At 42.9% G+C, this 19,762-nt stretch overlaps 1 protein-coding gene across 1 annotated transcript; it reads right to left on the bottom strand.

The window, feature by feature from the left end:
- Positions 1-1,129: 1,129 nt before the first annotated feature.
- LOC120920738 (Fc receptor-like protein 4) lies at positions 1,130-16,654 on the bottom strand. Its single transcript, XM_040332982.1, has 4 exons — positions 16,269-16,654; positions 12,127-12,147; positions 7,109-7,357; positions 1,130-1,578 (listed from the first exon to the last, which is right to left on the bottom strand). The coding sequence occupies exons 1-4, from the start codon at positions 16,309-16,311 to the stop codon at positions 1,202-1,204; spliced, it is 690 nt and encodes a 229-aa protein (XP_040188916.1). The 5' UTR covers positions 16,312-16,654; the 3' UTR covers positions 1,130-1,201.
- Positions 16,655-19,762: the final 3,108 nt, after the last annotated feature.

Genomic DNA, 19,762 nt, shown 5'->3' on the forward strand with positions numbered 1-19,762 from the left:
TCTTCCCATGCCAGCCCGGATGTCTTCTGCACAAGACCCAAAGGCAATGGAGATCCCTCTTTTGGGCTTCCTCTAGTTTCTTTCCTTAGCTCCTGCCTGGAGGCAGAGCCCACAGACCTGGGGTTCCCTCTCAGGCCATACGACAGCAACTTTAGCATTCTATCTTCCACCTGATTCCCCTTGCTGCTCAGGCTCCACCATAATTAAGGGCAGGCCCAGCCACCCTGCCAGTGCCTTCTGTGTGGAGATTGGCCAGATTCCCTCAAGTAAGCAGATAAGGACCTCCTACCCTCCGCCCGCTAACTTCCAGAAGCTTTTCCAAGCTTCTAGAACCAGGGGGAGGCACCAGAGGCCCTGCAGAGCCCTCTTGTCTAACCTGTAGTAACCCAACCCAATTCCAGACTCACACAGCTATCATAAGTCAACAAAATAAATTTACCTACACTATTTTCACACTAGAGGGTGCTACACATGTACTACCCTATAATCATGGGCCGAGTAATTCATTCCCACTTGGCACTAGCCATTTGGGGTTGTGTTGATGTTATTTTCCGACTTCATCCAGGCATGTTTACAGTGTACATGGGCACAATGTGCTATAACCAAACACAACGTATTGTATATGGAAAAGACACATATGGGAGAGATGTAGGAGCTGCACACCCCCAAACGAATAATATGGAAGGGTCCATGCGAGGCCCTCCGGATCATCCAGCGGCTTTTAATATCTGGTCCATCAACTTCTGGTCACGTGATTACCCTTTTTCCTTGCTAGCGGTAAATATATCACCATGGTTTACCTGTAATGGGGTCTATGATGATATGCTTTGGAATTCTGAAGATGTTTTTTATGTGTCTTATAGAGCCAACTATCCCCCTGAAGATGACCGCTCACAGGTCGAAACGCGTCGGTCTCACACACACCATATAGCTCTTTCGCTATGTAATGATGTTATAACTCTGTATAACTTTGCTTTCATACTACACTGTGGAACATGTACTGTATCACCTGGCCAGATTTTATATATTGCATTATATTTTATTGTGACGTCTATCAAACTTCAATTAAACGCAATTTTATTTCTTTTTACTATTAATTCCATATACTTTTTGACCTTGTTACATTGCTGTCCAAAGCCCCATTGGAAAAACTCTTCCATATAACACAACCTATTGTTAGCACTGATCATGGTAGAGAATTTTAACTAAAGCCTGTGTGTTGACTTTCATAAGCCGATTCATAAAGATAATTTTTCTTGATTGTAGGTAGATAATTGTAATTTCTTTTTAACACTTTAGTAAAGAGATATGAATAAATAGAACAATATTTACCTGTGTAGTCTATAATGGTATCATCAGAACTATAAGTGTTATAGAAAGTAGTCAGGACTTGTTTGGAACATCTGTAGGTAGATGTCAAGTTTGTGGATTTTATAGGAAGTAGATCAGAGTCGTTGGTCTGGATCATCTGATTGTTCTTGTAAAATATTGTCTGTATGGCAGGAAATGATGAGTAACATCGAAGAGACACATCATCACCTTCATATATATAGACTGGAGCCTGAAGGACGACCCGACCTGAAACATAACATGACATCTATTATATCCATTATGTCACAAAAGTAGCATCAGTGTAGGGATGAGCCAAACATCCCCTGGTTCGGTTCGCAGCAGAACATGCGAACAGACAAAAAAAATTTCGAACGCGCGACACCGTTAAAGTCCATGGGACACGAACATGAAAAATCAAAAGTGCTAATTTTAAAGGTTAATATGCACGTTATTGTCATAAAAAGTGTTTGGGGACCCGGGTCCTGCCCCAGGGGACATGTATCAATACAAAAAAAGTTTTAAAAACTGAAGTTTTTTCGGGAGCAGTGATTTTAATAATGCTTAAAGTGAAACAATAAAAGTGATATATTCCTTTAAATGTCATACCTGGGGGGTGCCTATAGTATGCCTGTAAAGTAGCGCACGTTTCCCGTGTTTATAACAGTCTCTGCGCAAAATTAAATTTCTAAAGAAAAAAAAGTAATTTAAAATTACTCGCGGCTATAATGAACTGTAGGGTCTCGGCAAGTCATTGAAAAAAAAAAACGGCATGGTTTCCCCCCTTAGTCCATTACCAGGCCCTTTGGGTCTGGTATAAATATTAAGGGGAACCCCGAAAAAAAATGTGTGGGGGTGTCCCCCAAATTCCATATCAGGCCCTTCAGGTCTGGTATGGATATTAAGGGAAACCCTGCTCCAATTTTTTTTTTTCATGTTGTAAGGGTCCCCCTCAAAATCCATACCAAACCCTTCAGGTCTGGTATGGATCTTAAGGGGAACCCCGTGCCAAAATAAAAAAAAATGGCGTGGGGTTCCCCCCAAAAATCCATACCAGACCCTTATCCGAGCACGCAACCTGGCAGGCCGCAGGAAAAGAGGAGGGACGAGAGAGCGCCCCCTCCTGAACCGTACCAGGCCACATGCGGTCAACATGGGGAGGATGTCCCCATGTTGATTGGGACAAGGGCCTCATCCCCACAACCCTTGCCCGCTATTTGTGGGGGTCTGCGGGCAGGGGACTTATCGGAATTTGAAGGCCCCCTTTGTTGCCAATTTGAATTCCCTCCAGATCCCGGCCCCCCCTATGTGAATTGGTAAGGGGTACATTGTACCCCTACCATTTCACCAAAAAAAAGTGTCAAAATGGTGAAAATCAAAAGAGACAGCTTGGGACAAGTCCATTATTAAAAAAATTAAATAAAAAAAAAGATTCCAGAGATGTAATCCATTCTCGATCTCTAGCGATATAATCCATTCTTGATCTCCAGCGATGTAATCCATTCTCGATCTCCAGCGAGGATACGACGCACACGATCCTGCCTCCACGGGAGGCACCCAACAAATGACACACTCCAGCTTGACAGCTCTAATATAGCTGAGGGCGGGGCCGACCATCACGTGACCCCGCCCCCCTCCGATGCAAGGGGGAACGTCAGGGGTTACCCAGTGACGTGTACAGGTGACTCCGCCCCGCTCAGACGCAAGGGGAAACGTCGGGGTGGCCCCGCCCTCAGCTATATTAGAGCTGTCAAGCTGGAGTGCGTCATTCGTCGGGTGCCTCCCGTGGAGGCAGGATCGCGTGGGTCGTATCCTCGCTGGAGATCGAGAATGGATTACATTGCTGAAGATCAAGAATGGATTACATCGCTGGAGATCAAGAATGGATTACATCGCTGGAGGTCAAGAATGGATTACATCGCTGGAGATCAAGAATGGATTACATCGCTGGAATCTTTTTTTTGTTTTTTGTTTTTAATAAAGGACTTGTCCCAAGCTGTCTCCTTTGGTTTTTAACATTTTGACACTTTCTTTGTGAAATGGTAGGTGTAATTCACATGGGGGGGTCTGGAGGTCCCCTTTTACTAAAGGGGGCTTCCAAATTCCGATAAACCCCCCGCCCGCAGACCCCAACAACCACCAGGCTAGGGTTGTGGGGATGAGGCCTTTGACATCCTCCCCATGTTGAGGGCATCTGTCCTGGTACGGTTTGGAAGGGGGGGGGGCGCTCTCTCATCCCCCCCCTCTTTTCCTGCGGCCTGCCAGTTTTCTCGGATAAGGGTCTGGTATGGATTTTTTGGGGGGTACCCCGTGCCATTTTTCTTATATTTTGACACGGGGTTCCCCTTAAAATTCATACCAGACCTGAAGGGTCTGGTATGGATTTTGAGGGGGACCCCTACACCATTTTTTTTAATTGGCACAAGGTTCCCCTTAATATCCTTACCAGACCTGAAGGGCCTGATATGGAATTTGGGGGGACCCCCACGCATTTTGTTTTGTTTTTTGTTTTGTTTCGGGGTTTCCCTTAATATTCATACCAGACCCAAAGGCCCTGGTAATGGACTAAGGGGGGAACCCATGCCGTTTTTTTTTAATGACTTTCATCTGTATTGCCGGGACCCGACAATTCATTACAGCCGTGAGTAGTTTAAATGATTTTTCGAAACACAGGAAACATGCGCTACTTTATAGGCATACTATAGGCACCCCCCAGGTACAACATTTTAAGGGACATTTCACTTTTATTGTTTCACTTTAAGCATTAATAAAATCACTGCTCCCGAAAAAATGTTAGTTTTTAAAACTTTTTTTTGCAATGATACATGTCCCCTGGGGCAGGACCCAGGTCCCCATAAAACTCGAACATAAAGCTCATCCCTACATCAGAGTAACACCAGGGGATTAATATGGTTTTATAAAGGGGAGAATACAGCATTCAAGGTTCCATAATAATTTTAGCTCCTTTAGAATTTCCTAGTATTGCATGCCACAAGCACAACAGATTTACTTTTATAAGCTTAAACTCTGGTCAGCTATTAAATGCAATAAGATGTAAAAAGTTCATTATAGGAAACATTTCAACAAATAGAATTTTTCTAATTTTAATTTCTAATTTGTTTATTTAAATTTGTTGTAAGAAATTAATTAACATTATTGATGTGCACAGTAAGAGATACATTGAAACTTTTTGTGCATTAATCAGACATTTTATTTTACACGAACCATAGAAATAGACAAAAGAGCGCCATCTCAAAACCAAACAAAAAAGTCCAAGTTAATTGTAATTGTTGGGAGAAAAAAATCATATAAACTTTTTTACAATTAAAATTATCTTGGGTTCTTTTATACAGTTTTGAAAGGATTTCTGAGTGTTCTGTAATATACTAGAGAACTTTTTTAATTCAACATATTCTACAAGATTTTCCCTTTCAATGGGTGCTGTCATAGGTTACCACAATCTGACAAGTGCTATTTTCATTATAAATGGGTATATCCTAAATTGATTTATTTAAAGTAAACAGAAAAGGCTCAGCAATAAACCAACTTTAAAAATTTGGCTCCCCAATGTTCAAAATGACCCTGCATACTTTTTATCATAAATCACAATATAACTGTATTCATGTATTTCTATGTGTTCACATGACAGCAAAGCTCAGACTTTTCAGTATAAATGTTGAGGGACAACAAGGCTGAATCGCATAGAACAGTGGTCTCCAATTTTCCCCTTTGCTTGTCTTAATCTGTCCCTTTGAGGCAATATTTTTTTTATTGACACCGATGATGGGCTATAATTCCTCCCAATGACACCAATGTTGGCGCACTATTCTTTCCACTGATACCAGGGATGGGGTACTATTTCTCCCACAGATACCAATTATGGGGCACTATTGCATCCACTAATACCAACAATGGGGTATTAATCCTCTAACTAATATCAATAATGGGGCACTATTCCTCCTATTGACATCATTGATGGGGTACTATTCCTCCCAGTAATACCATTGAGGGGGCACTATCTTCTCCCACTGATATCAATGATGGAGCAATGATTCCTTCTATTGACATCAAAGATGGGGCATAATGCCTTAAACTGACAACAACGATGAGACACTATTCCTTTTACTGATACCAGTGATTGGACACGGTTCCTCCCAATTACACCAATGATGGAGCGCTATTTCTACCTCTGACACCTATGATGGGGCACTTTTCCTTCCACCAATATCAATGATGGGGCACCAGGGCTTTTTTTTAGGGGGAACTTGGTGGAACTTAGTTCCACTACCTCTGGCTCAGGCCCTTTGGTGCGCGCTCACCACAATCACTTGTAAACACAGAAGTCCGGTTTCTGTGTTTACAAGTGACAGCCAGGGGCAGACTGACAACTCATGGGGCCCCCGGGCAATAGAAGATTATGGGGCCCCCCGGGCTTACAGATGGCCACCAAGCCAGGAGGCAGTACAGAGGCGGGGCAGCTAAAAGCTCGGGATTTTCACATCAAAAGCATGTCGGTTTTGGACATATCAGGGACAGATGTAAAAAAAAAACACAGATTTGTACATACTGTCCCTGGTTTTACTGAGCCTGGCAACCCTGATGGGGCCCCCTAGTGGCATGGGGCCCTCAGGCAGTGCCCGAGTGCCTCAATGTTCAGTCTGCCCCTGGTGACAGCTCTGCACTCTGTGTGTAATTCAATCCTGGTATTTAATGCCCCTTTAAGACCCGCCTACTGTTCGTGAAATGTTACTGACCACACCCACTATTTGATGTGATTTGGAGGGTGTGTGTAGGGGGAGGGGTATTGTGGGGTCGTGGTTAAGTTCCAGCACCTATTGTTTGAGAAAAAAAAAGCCCTGTGGGGCACTATTCCTTCCACTAATATCAATGATGGGGCACTATTCCTTCTCCTGCTGACCACAAGTAAAACATTTTTACACCCACTACCACCAAGCCTATGACATTGTTTACTCCCACTGACACTGGGACATTTTCTACTCCCACTGGTCACAATCCAGCCCTGTAAAGTCTGAAGGACAGTAGACAGTAAACTGGCCTCCTGTTTAGAAAGTTTGGCGACCCTTTACTTAGAGCATTCAAATTGGGTCAATAAAGAATGTTAGCTTGGGTTAATGTGAACATTCTGATCCAATACCTTTTGTACTTTCAAACACTGCCATCAGGGGCGGCCTGTCCATTAGGGGCGCCTGGGTGCCGTCCCCTCTCTCTGCAGACCACCCCCTATATGCAACGGATAGATTCATGCATAACATGAATCTATCCATTGCCACCTTTCAGGGCGCGGGACGCATGAATTACAGTCTTTTTTTTTTAAGCGATAAAAAAACGAAAGAAAGGGCGCACCAGCCTAGTGCATTATCCTTTGGATGGATTTTTATTAAAATACATAAAGAAAACTACTCACAAACGTAGGTGAATGGCTCACAATGTAAATAGTTTCCACAAGTAGCAATGAGTCAGACCCAAATACGCTCCAAATGGTCACAGAGGGAATGACGAGGCACACTGCTGCCTGACGTGTTTCCAAGGACAACATTCTTGCTCAGAGCCCTGATTAGAGCCAGAGGCCAGATTTGGGGGTGGCATACTATTCGCCGCCCCCAGATTTCTTTCCACTGGCCGCCACTGACTGCCATCGTATATGATACATCTCCCACCTCAAACCAACTCCTAAAACACATAATGGAACACTGAGGGCTCTTTAGTGATAAGCATTTGAGGACAGGAAGTATAGAATTTTCACTTTGGACCAACTCACCTGTGGTAACATTCAGAGTGACAATCTCACTTCTCTCTCCAGCACTGTTCTTGCACTGATAATCTCCACTGTGTCTTATGTCAGCCATTGAAATGACATAATCCTTTCCTGTGTATATCAAGATATTCTTATGGTACCAAGAGCATCCTGATGCAGCAGACTCCTCATCACAGGTCATTATTATCTTCTCTCCTGTAGGGATCTTATTATAGTTTGGAATGACCGTCACCACAGGCCTCTTTGCATATCCTACAAGACAATTTACATTAGTGGACTAGAAAAAGTATACCTGTTTGTACATAAAGATAGTTAAAGTATGTGTACACATTTTACATCTTGGATAGTACTAACAAGTTGAATAGGTTGAAGGTAAACAAATTTGAAAAGTTTAGCTACTTTCTGGAGGTTGACTACTTTAGAATGTGATGTGGAATTTCACAAGAGATATGTTACTGAAGAGAAGAAGAGTATGGAAAGTAGAACTGTTATGTTGATGCAGATGGTGGTGTTGGCAATGCCAACCTTCACCACCATCTGATGCTACAACTGCAGATATTTGTAAAATGTATGATTTGAAGTCAAAGAGGCAGAGTCATTTTAATGGGAGGGCCCGTGGAACCCAGAATCTCTTGGAAAGTATGAGATACCTTTGCTTCAAATCCCCATGCACCTCTTATGTCTAAATCACCCTATGTCCATTAGGGGCATAGGGTGACTGAGAAAATATATCTTGGACTACTTAAAATGGGACAGTAATATTTCATTAACAATATCTCTCAAGAAACATGAAGATGTTATTCCCTGTACACTGTGAGGTCTATGCCCAGGAAGTATAACTCCTGATTTGGGCATTCCAGGAAGTTCAATGTAACAGGCCGACTTTCTATTGCTTAATGATGCTAATGTCATCAACTCCAGCCACCTGTCTGTCGTCTTCTATAATGTAAAGGAGTCTAGTGTGACTGCTCTGCATCTCATTGTTGCTTGTGCCAATTGACCCTGCAATTGTCTGAAGGTGTATTTGTGATAATGTTGATTGTGTCTTCTGAGCTGCCAGATGGCAGGTCTAGCCTAAAGGTCATATCTCTGAGTCATCAGCTGCTGAAAGGGATTAGTTAATTAGCTCATGTTAATTAGATCTGGTCTCAGGTGTACTGCTGGAGTGGTATGAGCAGGTTGTAGGAACCTCCTCTTTTACTGTGTATAATATTTGCATTGCTTTCAATAGAGTTCATATTCCTGTTTGACCTTCAAAACGGAGCTTCGCCTCGTATTTGGGGGAGATTTATTCTTATGGGTCTTGTTCGCCTGACTAGAGTGTCGGTAGCTGCCTTGGTGTTCAGAAAGGGAATGTCCTAAATGGATTTAACCCCTCTCATACATGGGGTGTCCTTACAGTCATATTTCAAAAGAAGTTGTCAGAAGACTGTCTATTTTGCCACATCAGATGAATGAGTTCGCCATGGTCCCTGGCACATCTAGGACAGTTGTCATCATCTACCAGCCCCATCCTGTGCAGTGAAGACTGTCTATTTTGGAGTGGAGTGCAGCACTTGGTTTGCAGAATCAGCTCCCCCAGCATCTGTACTACTTTTAACAGCCTCCATTATGTGTTACCTTCGAAGATGAATATAAACTATTTAAACACTTTTGTGCATATACAAATGTTTACAAGTTTATATATTTACATATTTCTCTGACTGTCTATATTTTTCTGTTTCAATATTTTTATTGGAGTTTCAAAAGTCGTAACAAGCAGTGGTCTGCCTGCGCAGGGGCGACATTGAACAGATATGTAAGGAAGTAGCGCGTGAACGCCCAATGAATAACATTACAATAAACTGTAACCAGGGCTATAAAGGACCAGGTTGAAAATTAGGCATGATTATATTAATCTGTTCCCTTGAGTACAGCAGTCTACATTGCTAGCCTTCATATCAGAAAGCAAGAGGAGAAGAAGGAAACAGGGAAAAAATAGAAAAAGTAAGAGAGAGAAAGTGGAGGAAAAGAGGAGCCCCAGTAGAGGACGAGTACCACGGACACTGGACCTGCCGAAACAAGGTTTAAAGCTGACCACAACTAGTCGGGGGGAGGGATGGAAGGGAATAACTTATCCATGGTTCCCAGATTTAATTTTTTTTTGCATGCAAATCCTTTAGTATACTGGACATTCAGGGCCGGATTCCAGACAAGCCCACCGAGGCCAGGCCTCAGGGCAGCAGTGGGTGCAGGGGCGGCACCGGCTCAGTGGGCCGGTTACAGCGGTCACCTAATCTGCATCAGAGGTCCACGGCGATCTACCCATCAATCGCCGAAAGGTGGTGCCTGACGGGTAGATCGAGATTTAGCCAGCATGCAGAGTAGCGAGAAGAGAGGAGAAGCTGCTGATGTGCCCTGTACGTGTTGTGCCCTGATTTGCCCCGTACTGGGCTCTGTACCCTGATGTGCATGTGCCCTGTACCCTGATGTGCTGTACCCCGATGTGCTGTGCCCTGTATCCTGATGTGCTGTGCCCTGATGTGCTGAGCTCTGTACCGTGCCCTGATGTGCACTGTACCTGATGTGTTGTGCCCTGGGCCGGTCTGGATGAAGGCCCCCTATGTGATAGTGTGTGTGTGGGGGGGGGGGGCAGCATTGAAGGACCCGGCCTTGGGGCAGCAAAGGGAGTAAATCTGGGCCTGTGGACATCTGCTCATCATCAGTCATCATAGCTGGTCATTCTGACGGAGTCTTCCAGGCCTGAGCAATGGCTCTCTTGGCAGAAATAAAAAGGTATGTGGCCAATTTCTGCTGGGGCATAAAGAGGCTAATGTGAAAGAGCCAGTTGGGCATCTTTACGGATTGTCATATGAAATAATGTCTGCAACAGGCCAAAGACCCTGAACCAGAAGCTGATCAAGCATGGGCAAGACCACCATATATGTAGGACATTCTCATGTTCACCACAATTCCCGAAAACATCTATCACTGCTGCCAGGATAAGCATGGGCCAGCCTAGCCCAGACCCAGTACCACCGCAGGAGCACTTTATAAATGCCCTCTAGGGTGGAAGTGTTGACTGTCTATATTTTTAACCTGTATCAGCACCTACCCAGTGTTTCCTGAGGAAGCTATTTTGCGAAACGCATTGACAAGCAGACATGGAGGAGCTGCTGGATCATATTTCAAAACAGATATATCTATATATTTATCTACATATGTAACAATCCAACCTTCATGTCTGGTATATTGGGTATCTGTTGACCTTAATATAAGGTGTTGTCTAAATGTGTATATGTTTTTTAACTTTTTGTAATAAAGATATGTTTTTTCATATTCACTGCCTCATGATGTGCCTACAAAGTCCGCTTATTTTTTGAGATTTTTTCTTAATCTTTATATTCAATTTTTGGATGTTGGCATAGTGGGGGTCCTCCCTTTCTACCAAAAAAAAGGCAGCGTCAGACCACACCCGGGGAAAAAGGTTGTCAGGAGACAACAAACGCGTGGCTTTGCCTCTGGCCATGCCCATAGGGTGTCAGTCACGAGTGATCTCTATCAGGGCCCCTGATAGGGGGGACCACCAGTCCTCCTGTAGGCACACAGAGGGGGCCCAAACACCAGAGGGGCAATTACAGGATGCCATGTGCCGGTTTCTCTCCCTCCCGCCAACTTTCAGCTGCTGCAGGGAGAGACACAGACACAACTGCCAGCTTCACTGTCCCGTTATAACAAATTCTAACCCTGTACTGTTTTAATCCCTTGTAAAAAAAAAAAAAAATTGTAAAAAAATATTAGCAAAAATTTTAAAATCAAATAATTTTAAAACATTCCAACTTTAAATTTTTTTAAAAAAATACTATTTAAAAAAGGGCTAATTCACACAGCATCTCTGTTATCTTTGTGCCCGCTAAGAATGAGTTTAGTATATTTATTGTGAAAATGTTGTTTTGATATATGTAAGGGGGGGCCCTGCCAGGTAGGCTGTACTGGGGGCCCTGTGATTTCTAACAGCAGCCCTGGGGGCAGATCCTCAAAGAAATTACGGGGCGTATCTCTTGATACGCCGCGTAATTAAAAATTTTGCGCGTCGTATCTTTGTTTTGGTATCCACAAAACAAGATACGACGGCATCTGTGTTAGATCAGACAGGCGTACGTCTTCATACGCCGTCGGATCTTAGATGCAATTTTTCGGCTTCCGCTAGGTGGCATTCCTGTCGTAATCCGCGTCGAGTATGCAAATTAGCTATTTCCGACGATCCACGAACGTACGACCGGCCGTCGCATTTTACGTCGTTTCCGTTCGGCTTTTTCCGGCGTAAAGTTAAAGCTGCTATATGGTGGCGTACTCAATGTTAAGTATGGCCGTTGTTCCCCCGTCTAAATTTTAAAATTTTACGTCGTTTGCGTAAGTCGTCCGTGAATGGGGCTGGACGCCATTATCGTTCACGTTGAAAACAATGACGTCCTTGCGACATCATTTGGAGCAATGCAACCTGGGACGGCGCATACGCAGTTTGTTCGGCGCGGGGACGCGCTTCATTTAAATGAAACACGCCCCCTACCCGCCCAATTTGAATTACGCAGTGAGAGATACACTACGCTGCCGTAACTTACAGCGCGAATTCGTTGAGGATTCAAACCAGAGCCAAGTAAGTTACAGTGGCGTAGCGTATCTTACATCTGCGCCGGGCGCAGTGTATGTATGTGGATCTGCCCCCTGATCTCTATACTAGTAGAACACAATAAAATGGCTACTTGAAAGTTTCCCTACGATTTCAAGCGGGAGCTTCAGGTGAGAAGAGCCGTATGTGAAAGCAAATCCGAAGACTTTTATATATTTCACCAACATAGGTGCAAATTGTAGACATAAATCATACATAGAATTATTTTAAAGATGGGAAAGGTCATTTTAAAATAATTTATAGATTAAAAAGAGGTATATGAGCATGTGGCAAGCATGTAAGATGTTATTTATTTTTGGATGTAGCAATTTTTACTTGTAAGAAAAAAAATCTGTGAAAAACAAGAACTTACCTGGGTGTTGTATCATTAAATCTGCAAAAGAGGAAATAATTTGTTATACAGATTATATGGCAGATCAGTATTTCCATGTTCATTTCTCAAGGACTATTATGCCGCGTACACACAATTGGAAATTCCATCAAGAAAACTGTGGATTTTTTTCCGACGGAATGTTGGCTCAAAATTGTGTTGCATACACACGGTCACACAAAAATTCAGATCGTCAAGAACGCGGTGACGTACAATACTACAACGAGCCGAGAATAATTAGGTTCAATGATTCCTCCGAGCATGCGTTGAATTGATTCAGAGCGTGTGTGATTTTTTTGTGCGTTGGAATTGCATACAGACGATTGGAATTTCCGACAAGAAGACGGGAAATCCGGTCGTGTGTACGAGGCAATACAGTACAGTGCTGTGGGATTAAAAAAATGTATATGTCTTACCGTACCATGAGCAAAAAATAATAATGATAAAAAAAATATTCTTCCAAACACACCTGTCCAAAAATTAGCTTGGACCACAAATCTCCAACCCACAGAAATCACCTAGAACCCATGGTAGCATCCCTAATGTACGTTTAAATCACTTCGCCAATATATGTCGGCTGTTTGAAGAGGAATATCTCTGTTATTGCAGCAGCTAGCTGCCCTCTTCTACAGATGGCGGTCCGGTTTCCGATAATGATGGTCTCTGTGGCGGATTCGCAGCGAGATCACCATTATCGGCTGCGGGAGAGGGCCTCCCCTCCCGCCGCTCTTCCCTGCCCTCCGCTTCTTACCAGAGCCGCCGACAGCGGCAGAGGCGATCAGGTCCTTCTGGTGGCTGGGTATGGAGACGAGTGAGGGGAAGATAGTCCCCACCCGTCTCCATACCATAGCAGGGCGGAAGCGACGTCAAAACGTCACTTCCGCCCATAGCTCTTAAAGGGCCATTTTTTATTTTATTTTTTCTAATGACAGTAATTTTTATTTATTTTTTTATTGCATTTTAGTGTAAATATTAGATCCTGAGGTCTTTTTGACCCTAGATCTCATATTTAAGAAGACTTGTCATGTTTTTTTCTATTACGAGGGATGTTTACATTCCTTGTAATAGAAAAAAAAGTAACACAATTTTTTTTAAAAGAATAGTATAAACAATCACAGTACAAGGTAAAATAAATAAGGGATTTTTTTTTTAAATGCGCCCCGTCCCGCTGAGCTCACATGCGGAAGCGAACGCATACGTGAGCAGCGCCCGCATATGAAAACAGTGTTCAATCCACACATGTGAGAAATCACCGCGATCGTTGGAGCGAGAGAAATAATTCTAACCCTAGACCTCCTCTGAAACTCAAAACATGCAACCTGTAGAATTTTTTAGATAGGTTGGGGGGATCCGCGCTTAGGGTAAAAAGATTTTTAAGCTGCTGCCTCCCTGACAAGTCTCAGAAAAACTTGGATATATTAATTAATTAAATTAGGGGGTATGGCGCTGCTTATACTATGTGTTTGAGTGTCCACAAGGTGTCCTATGTTATAAGAAGATGTTATATTTGTAGGGGAGCTCCAATTACTAGGAGAGACCAATGGAAGTGGGTCTCCTAGGCCTGCTTATCGTTTATCCAAACGACCAGGTGCTACCCCCTATTATTGCTTATAATCAACACTGGTGACCCAATGATCTGTTGGTTCTTCCAGTGAAATTGGTGCGTGTATTTCGAAAGGAGTGTGAAGGCAGCCGGTAGATTAAATTGCAGTTCTGGTAATAACCTATGTACTGGGTGTCGCAGGTGGTTCCAAAGTGTAACCTCAAAGTAATAATGTGTGCAATAAGTGCACAGGTCCAGTGTTCCGTAATATCAAAATTAAAAAAATGTATATTAAACACAAAACATATATATAAAAAGTGGCCCCCAGGGCACTATGAGTGAAAATTCAGGGTTTACCACCCTAAATAACTAAGGGACACTATATCCCTTAGTTATTTAGGGTGGTAAACCCTGAATTTTCACTCATAGTGCCCTGGGGGCCACTTTTTATATATATGTTTTGTGTTTAATATACATTTTTTTAATTTTGATATTACGGAACACTGGACCTGTGCACTTATTGCACACATTATTACTTTGAGGTTACACTTTGGAACCACCTGCGACACCCAGTACATAGGTTATTACCAGAACTGCAATTTAATCTACCGGCTGCCTTCACACTCCTTTCGAAATACACGCACCAATTTCACTGGAAGAACCAACAGATCATTGGGTCACCAGTGTTGATTATAAGCAATAATAGGGGGTAGCACCTGGTCGTTTGGATAAACGATAAGCAGGCCTAGGAGACCCACTTCCATTGGTCTCTCCTAGTAATTGGAGCTCCCCTACAAATATAACATCTTCTTATAACATAGGACACCTTGTGGACACTCAAACACATAGTATAAGCAGCGCCATACCCCCTAATTTAATTAATTAATGTAGAATTTTTTAACTGTCGCCTACGGAGATTTTTAAGGGTAAAAGTTTGTCGCCATTCCAAGAGCGGGCGCAATTTTGAAGCGTGACATGTTGGGTATCAATTTACTCGGTGTTACATTATCTTTCACAATATATAAAAAATATTGGGCTAACTTTACTGTTGTCTTATTTTTTTAATTAAAAAAAAGTGTGCTTGTAAGATCACTGCGCAAATACGGTGTGACATAAAGTATTGCAACGACTGCTATTTTATTCTCTAGGGTGTTAGAATTGTTTTTTATAATGTTTGGGGGTTCCAAGTAGTTTTCTAGCAAAAAAAAATTTTTTAACTTGTAAACAACAAATCTCAGAAAGGGGCTTGGTCCTTAACCACTTAAGGACCCCTTCACGCTGATATACGTCGGCAGAATGGCACGGCTGGGGTCGCGCGCGGTCCGAAGCTCCGTGACCGCGGGACCAATCGCCGCCGGAGTCCCGCGATCAGTCCCCGGAGCTGAAGAACGGGGAGAGCTGTGTGTAAACATAGCTTTCCCGTTCTTCACAGTGGCAGCTTCATTGATCGTGTGTTCCCTAATATAGGGAAACACGATCAATGATGTCACACGTCCAGCCCCGCCCCCCTACAGTTAGAAAAACATATGAGGTCACACATAACCCCTACAGCGCCCCCTAGTGGTTAACTCCTAAACTGCCATTGTCATTTTCACAGTAAACAATGCATTTTTATAGCATTTTTTGCTGTGAAAATGACAATGGTCCCAAAAATGGGTCAAAATTGTCCGATGTGTCCGCCATAATGTCGCAGTCACGAAAAAAATCGCTGATCGCCGCCATTAGTAGTAAAAAAAAAAAAAATATATAAAAATGCAATAAAACTATCTCCTATTTTGTAAACGCTATAAATTTTGCGCAAACCAATCGATAAACGCTTATTGCGATTTTTTTTACCAAAAATAGGTAGAAGAATACCTAAACTGAGGGAAAAAAACGTTTTTTTAAATCTTTTTGGGGGATATTTATTACAGAAAAAAGTAAAAAATATTGAATTTTTTTCAAAATTGTCGCTCTATTTTTGTTTATAGTGCAAAAAATAAAAACCGCAGAGGTGATCAAATACCACCAAAAGAAAGCTCTATGTGTGGGAAAAAAACACCAATTTTTTTGGGAGCCACGTCGCACGACCGCGCAATTGTCAGTTAAAGCGACACAGTGCCGAATCGCAAAACTGGCCAGGTCCTTTATCTGCATAAAGGTCCGGGTCTTAAGTGGTTAAGTGGTGAAGATAGAAAACAAATCTGCATACATAAAAACTCCAAATCAGTATATTTTTTTTTTGTAACCATTGGGTCCCCAAGATAAAACAATTTATCATTAGATTCCGACAGATACATGCACCCAGATATTGGAACAAAGACATATGCCCCGACCGACATATACACACGGCCGGGTTTTCCGATGGGAAAACTGGGATGAGAGCTTTTGGCCGGGAATCCCGACCCTGTTTATGCACCCTCGCAGTTTTTCCGACGAGAAAACTGCCAAACCTGCCGGGGAAAAAAGAGAACCCGCTCTCTTTTTTCCTGTCGGGATTTCCGACTGACCTTTTCCCGTCGGAAAACTTGGTCGTGTGTACGGGGCAATAGAGTATCCAGTAGTAATTGGTAATAATATTAGTAATAGTTTCCATACTTACAGATGAGGATGATTATCTGGCATGGACCCCACAGCCCACACATTACTCCGACTTGTCTCTCCAATGCTGCATCTAAAGGAACCAGAAGATCTTTTGACCCTATATGTCGTATACAGAGCGGGCGTGAAATGATAGGTGCGGTACTCAACTATTTCGAGAAGTCATGCTGGAAGAGGAAGGAAGAGAGGCAACCACAGATAGGACAGATACTAAATGAGCATTGTGAGAACATTCAAACTACTGAAATCTATCATCACGGCAGCCAGGACACAAGCATTTTCAGAAGAAGACCAGCAATGGCAGGCTCCATGTTTCTAGCTTGACTGGTTTCCTTTATAAGAGATCTTTGTGAGGTAAATTCACCACTAAGTACAACTATATGAGAAGAGACGAAGAGTGTGAAAAACCACAAGATGAGATGACCTATTAACAACGAACATGAAAACGAAAGTTCTGCTACTTAGGCAGAAGAAGAAGAAGATAGTATAGCGTATATGTAGAAATGAAACTATTGGCTTTTGCTAAATTATCTGCAAATTCATTCTTGGTAAAAATTCAGCGTATTGCAGAAAACAGATTTTCATGCACTTACTCACACACATACAGTGCCTTGCAAAAGTATTCACCCCCCTTGGCATTTTTCGTGTTTTGTTGCCTCACAACCTGGAATTAACACGGATTGTTTGAGGATTTGCATCATTTCATTTACAGAACACGCCCACAACTTTGAAGATTTTTTATTTTTTTTTATTGTGAAGCAAACAACAATTAGGACAAAATAACAGAAAAGGGCAATGGGGCAGATCCACAAAAGAATTACGCCGGCGTATGTCTTGATACGCCGCGTAATTTCAAATTTTGCGCGTTGTATCTTTGTTTTGTATCCACAAAACAAGATACGACGGCATCTGGGATCGATCCGACAGGCATACGTCTTTGTATGCCGTCGGATCTCAGGTGCATTCTTTCGGTGGCCGCTAGGTGGCGTTTCCGTCGATTTCTGCATCAAGTATGCAATTTAGCTAGTTACGGCGATCCACGTCCGGCCAGCGTTTTTTTTTACGTCGTTTGCGTTCGGCTTTTTCCGGCGTATAGTTACCCCTGCTATATGGTGGCGTACTCTTTTTTTTTGTAAAATTCTTTTTATTGATTTTGACAATTATAGATAACACAAAAAACGACGACAAAAAAGAAAAAAAGAAAAAGGCAGCCGACCCAGCATAACACTGGGCCGGTGAAAGGCCAACATGGCCTACGTACACAACCCGCAATTAAGTTAACAAAACAACCTAACCCTCCCCCCCCCACCCTTTTTGCTCAGCTCCCACTCTCCCTCCCATGAAACCACCGGAAAATTGTCAGTCGTCCCGCCTCCCACTCCTCCCCATGGTGGCGTACTCAATGTTAAGTATGGCCGTCGCTCCCGCCTCTCATTTAGAATTTTTTATGTCGTTTGCGTAAGTCGTTCGCGAATAGGGATTTGCGTAGAATGACGTCACCGTCATAAGCATTGGCTTGTTCCGGTTTAATTTCGAGCATGCGCACTGGGATACCCCCACAGACGGCGCATGCGCCGTTAAAAAAAAACGTCGTTTACGTCGGGTCACGACGTATTTACATACAACACGCCCCCATCACACCGTTTTGAATTCCGCGCCCTTACGCCGCCAAAGATACACTACGCCGCCGTAACTTACGGCGCGCATTCTTTGTGGATTTGAAAAAAAAAATAATAAGTTACGGCGGCGTAGTGTATCTTAGATACACTGGGCCAGATTCAGGTACAATTGCGCCCGTGTAAATTTTGACGCGGGAACGACGGCCATACTTTAGACAGCAATACATTTGCTCTCTAAAGTTAAGGCACCCAAAACGACGACTAACTTTGCGACGGGAAACTAGACTAGCGGCGACGTAGCGAACGCGAAAAACCGTCGTGGATTTTAGTCTCATCAGATCAGAGCACTTTCCTCCATACATTTTGGGAGTCTCCTACGTCCCTTTTCGCAAACCCAAACGTGCCATTTTGTTTTTTGCTGAAAGTAATGTCTTTCTTCTGGCCCCTCTGCCATAAAGCCCAACTCTATGGAGCGTACGGCTTATTGTCGTCCTATGTACAAATACTCCAGTCTCTGCTGTGGAACTCTGCAGCTCCTCCAGGGTTACCTTAGGTCTCTGTGCCGCCTCTCTGATTAATGCCCTCCTTGCCAGGTTCGGGAGTTTTGGTGTGCGGCCGTCTCTTGGCAGGTTTGCTATTGTGCCATGTTCTTTCCATTTGGTTATGATAGTAAAACTACTAGTAAAAAAATGTACAAAATAAAAATGCCATAAATCTATCACCTATTTTGTAGACGCTATGACTTTTTTTGGGCAAACCAATCAATATATGATTATTGCTATTTTTTTAACCAAAAATATGTAGAAGAATAAGTATTGGCCTAAACCGAGGAAATAAATGTTTTTTTTTTTTTAAATTGTGATATTTATTAAATAAAAAAGTAAAAAATATTGTGTTTTTAAAAAAAATTGTCGCTCTTCTTTTGTTTATAGCGCAAAAAATAAAAACCGCAGAGATGATCAAATATCACCAAATTAAAGCTCTATTTGTGGGGGGGTTTAATTTGGGTACAGTGTTGGATGACCGCGCAATTGTCATTCAAAGTGCAACAGCGCTGAAAACTAAAAATTGGTCTGGGTAGGAAGGGGGTGAAAATGCCCTGTGTGGAAGGGGTTAATAATTATTTTTTTTACTAGTAATGGTGGCGATATGCGTTTTCTATCGTGACTGCGATATTATGGCAGGCCACTTTTGACGCTATTTTGGGACCATTGTCATTTATAATAATGCAATCCCAGTGTGAGAGCCCGGGTGCTTTCACACTGGAGCAGTGCGCTTGCAGGACGTCCAAATATATCCTGCAAGTAGCTTCTTTGAGGCACTTTCATGTGTGTATACACATTGGCGCCCCAACCTCTGCAGGCGCCTGGGTGCAAAGCACCCTGCGCACCCTGCCTAGGATCGGCCCTGGCTCCTTCTCACTATTTCCTGTATGGTTATACTGTCTTGTTGAGTCCAAAGTCCTACTCCATAAAAAAACATGGGGCCAGATTCACAGAGCAGATACGACGGCGTATCTCCTTATACGCCGTCGTATCTGTTGTTCTATCTATGCGACTGATTCATAGAATCAGTTACGCATAGATAGCCATAAGATCCGATAGGTGTAATTGTTTTACACTGTCGGATCTTAAGATGCAATACCGCGGCCGCCGCTGGGGGGAGTTTGTGTCGTAAACCAGCGTCGTTTTTTTTTTGCAAATTAGGAGTTACGGCGATTCACAACGTTTTTTTGCGTTCGCTACGTCGCCGCTAGTCTAGTTTCCTGTCGCAAAGTTAGTCGTTTTTTTTGGTGCCCTAACTTTAGTCAGCAAACGTATTGCTGTCTAAAGTATGGCCGTCGTTCCCGCGTCGAAATTTAAAAATGAACGTCGTT

This window comes from Rana temporaria, chromosome 13 (assembly GCF_905171775.1).
Source record: "Rana temporaria chromosome 13, aRanTem1.1, whole genome shotgun sequence".
Lineage (NCBI taxonomy): Eukaryota > Metazoa > Chordata > Amphibia > Anura > Ranidae > Rana > Rana temporaria.

Coding starts and splice junctions, on each gene's coding strand:
- LOC120920738 (XM_040332982.1), bottom strand. CDS start 16,311: ATGTGTGGGCTGTGGGGTCCATGCCAGATAATCATCCTCATCT. Junction 12,148..16,268: donor CCAGATAATCATCCTCATCT/GTAAGTATGGAA, acceptor CCTCTTTTGCAG/ATTTAATGATACAACACCCA. Junction 7,358..12,126: donor TTTAATGATACAACACCCAG/GTAAGTTCTTGT, acceptor ATTGTCTTGTAG/GATATGCAAAGAGGCCTGTG.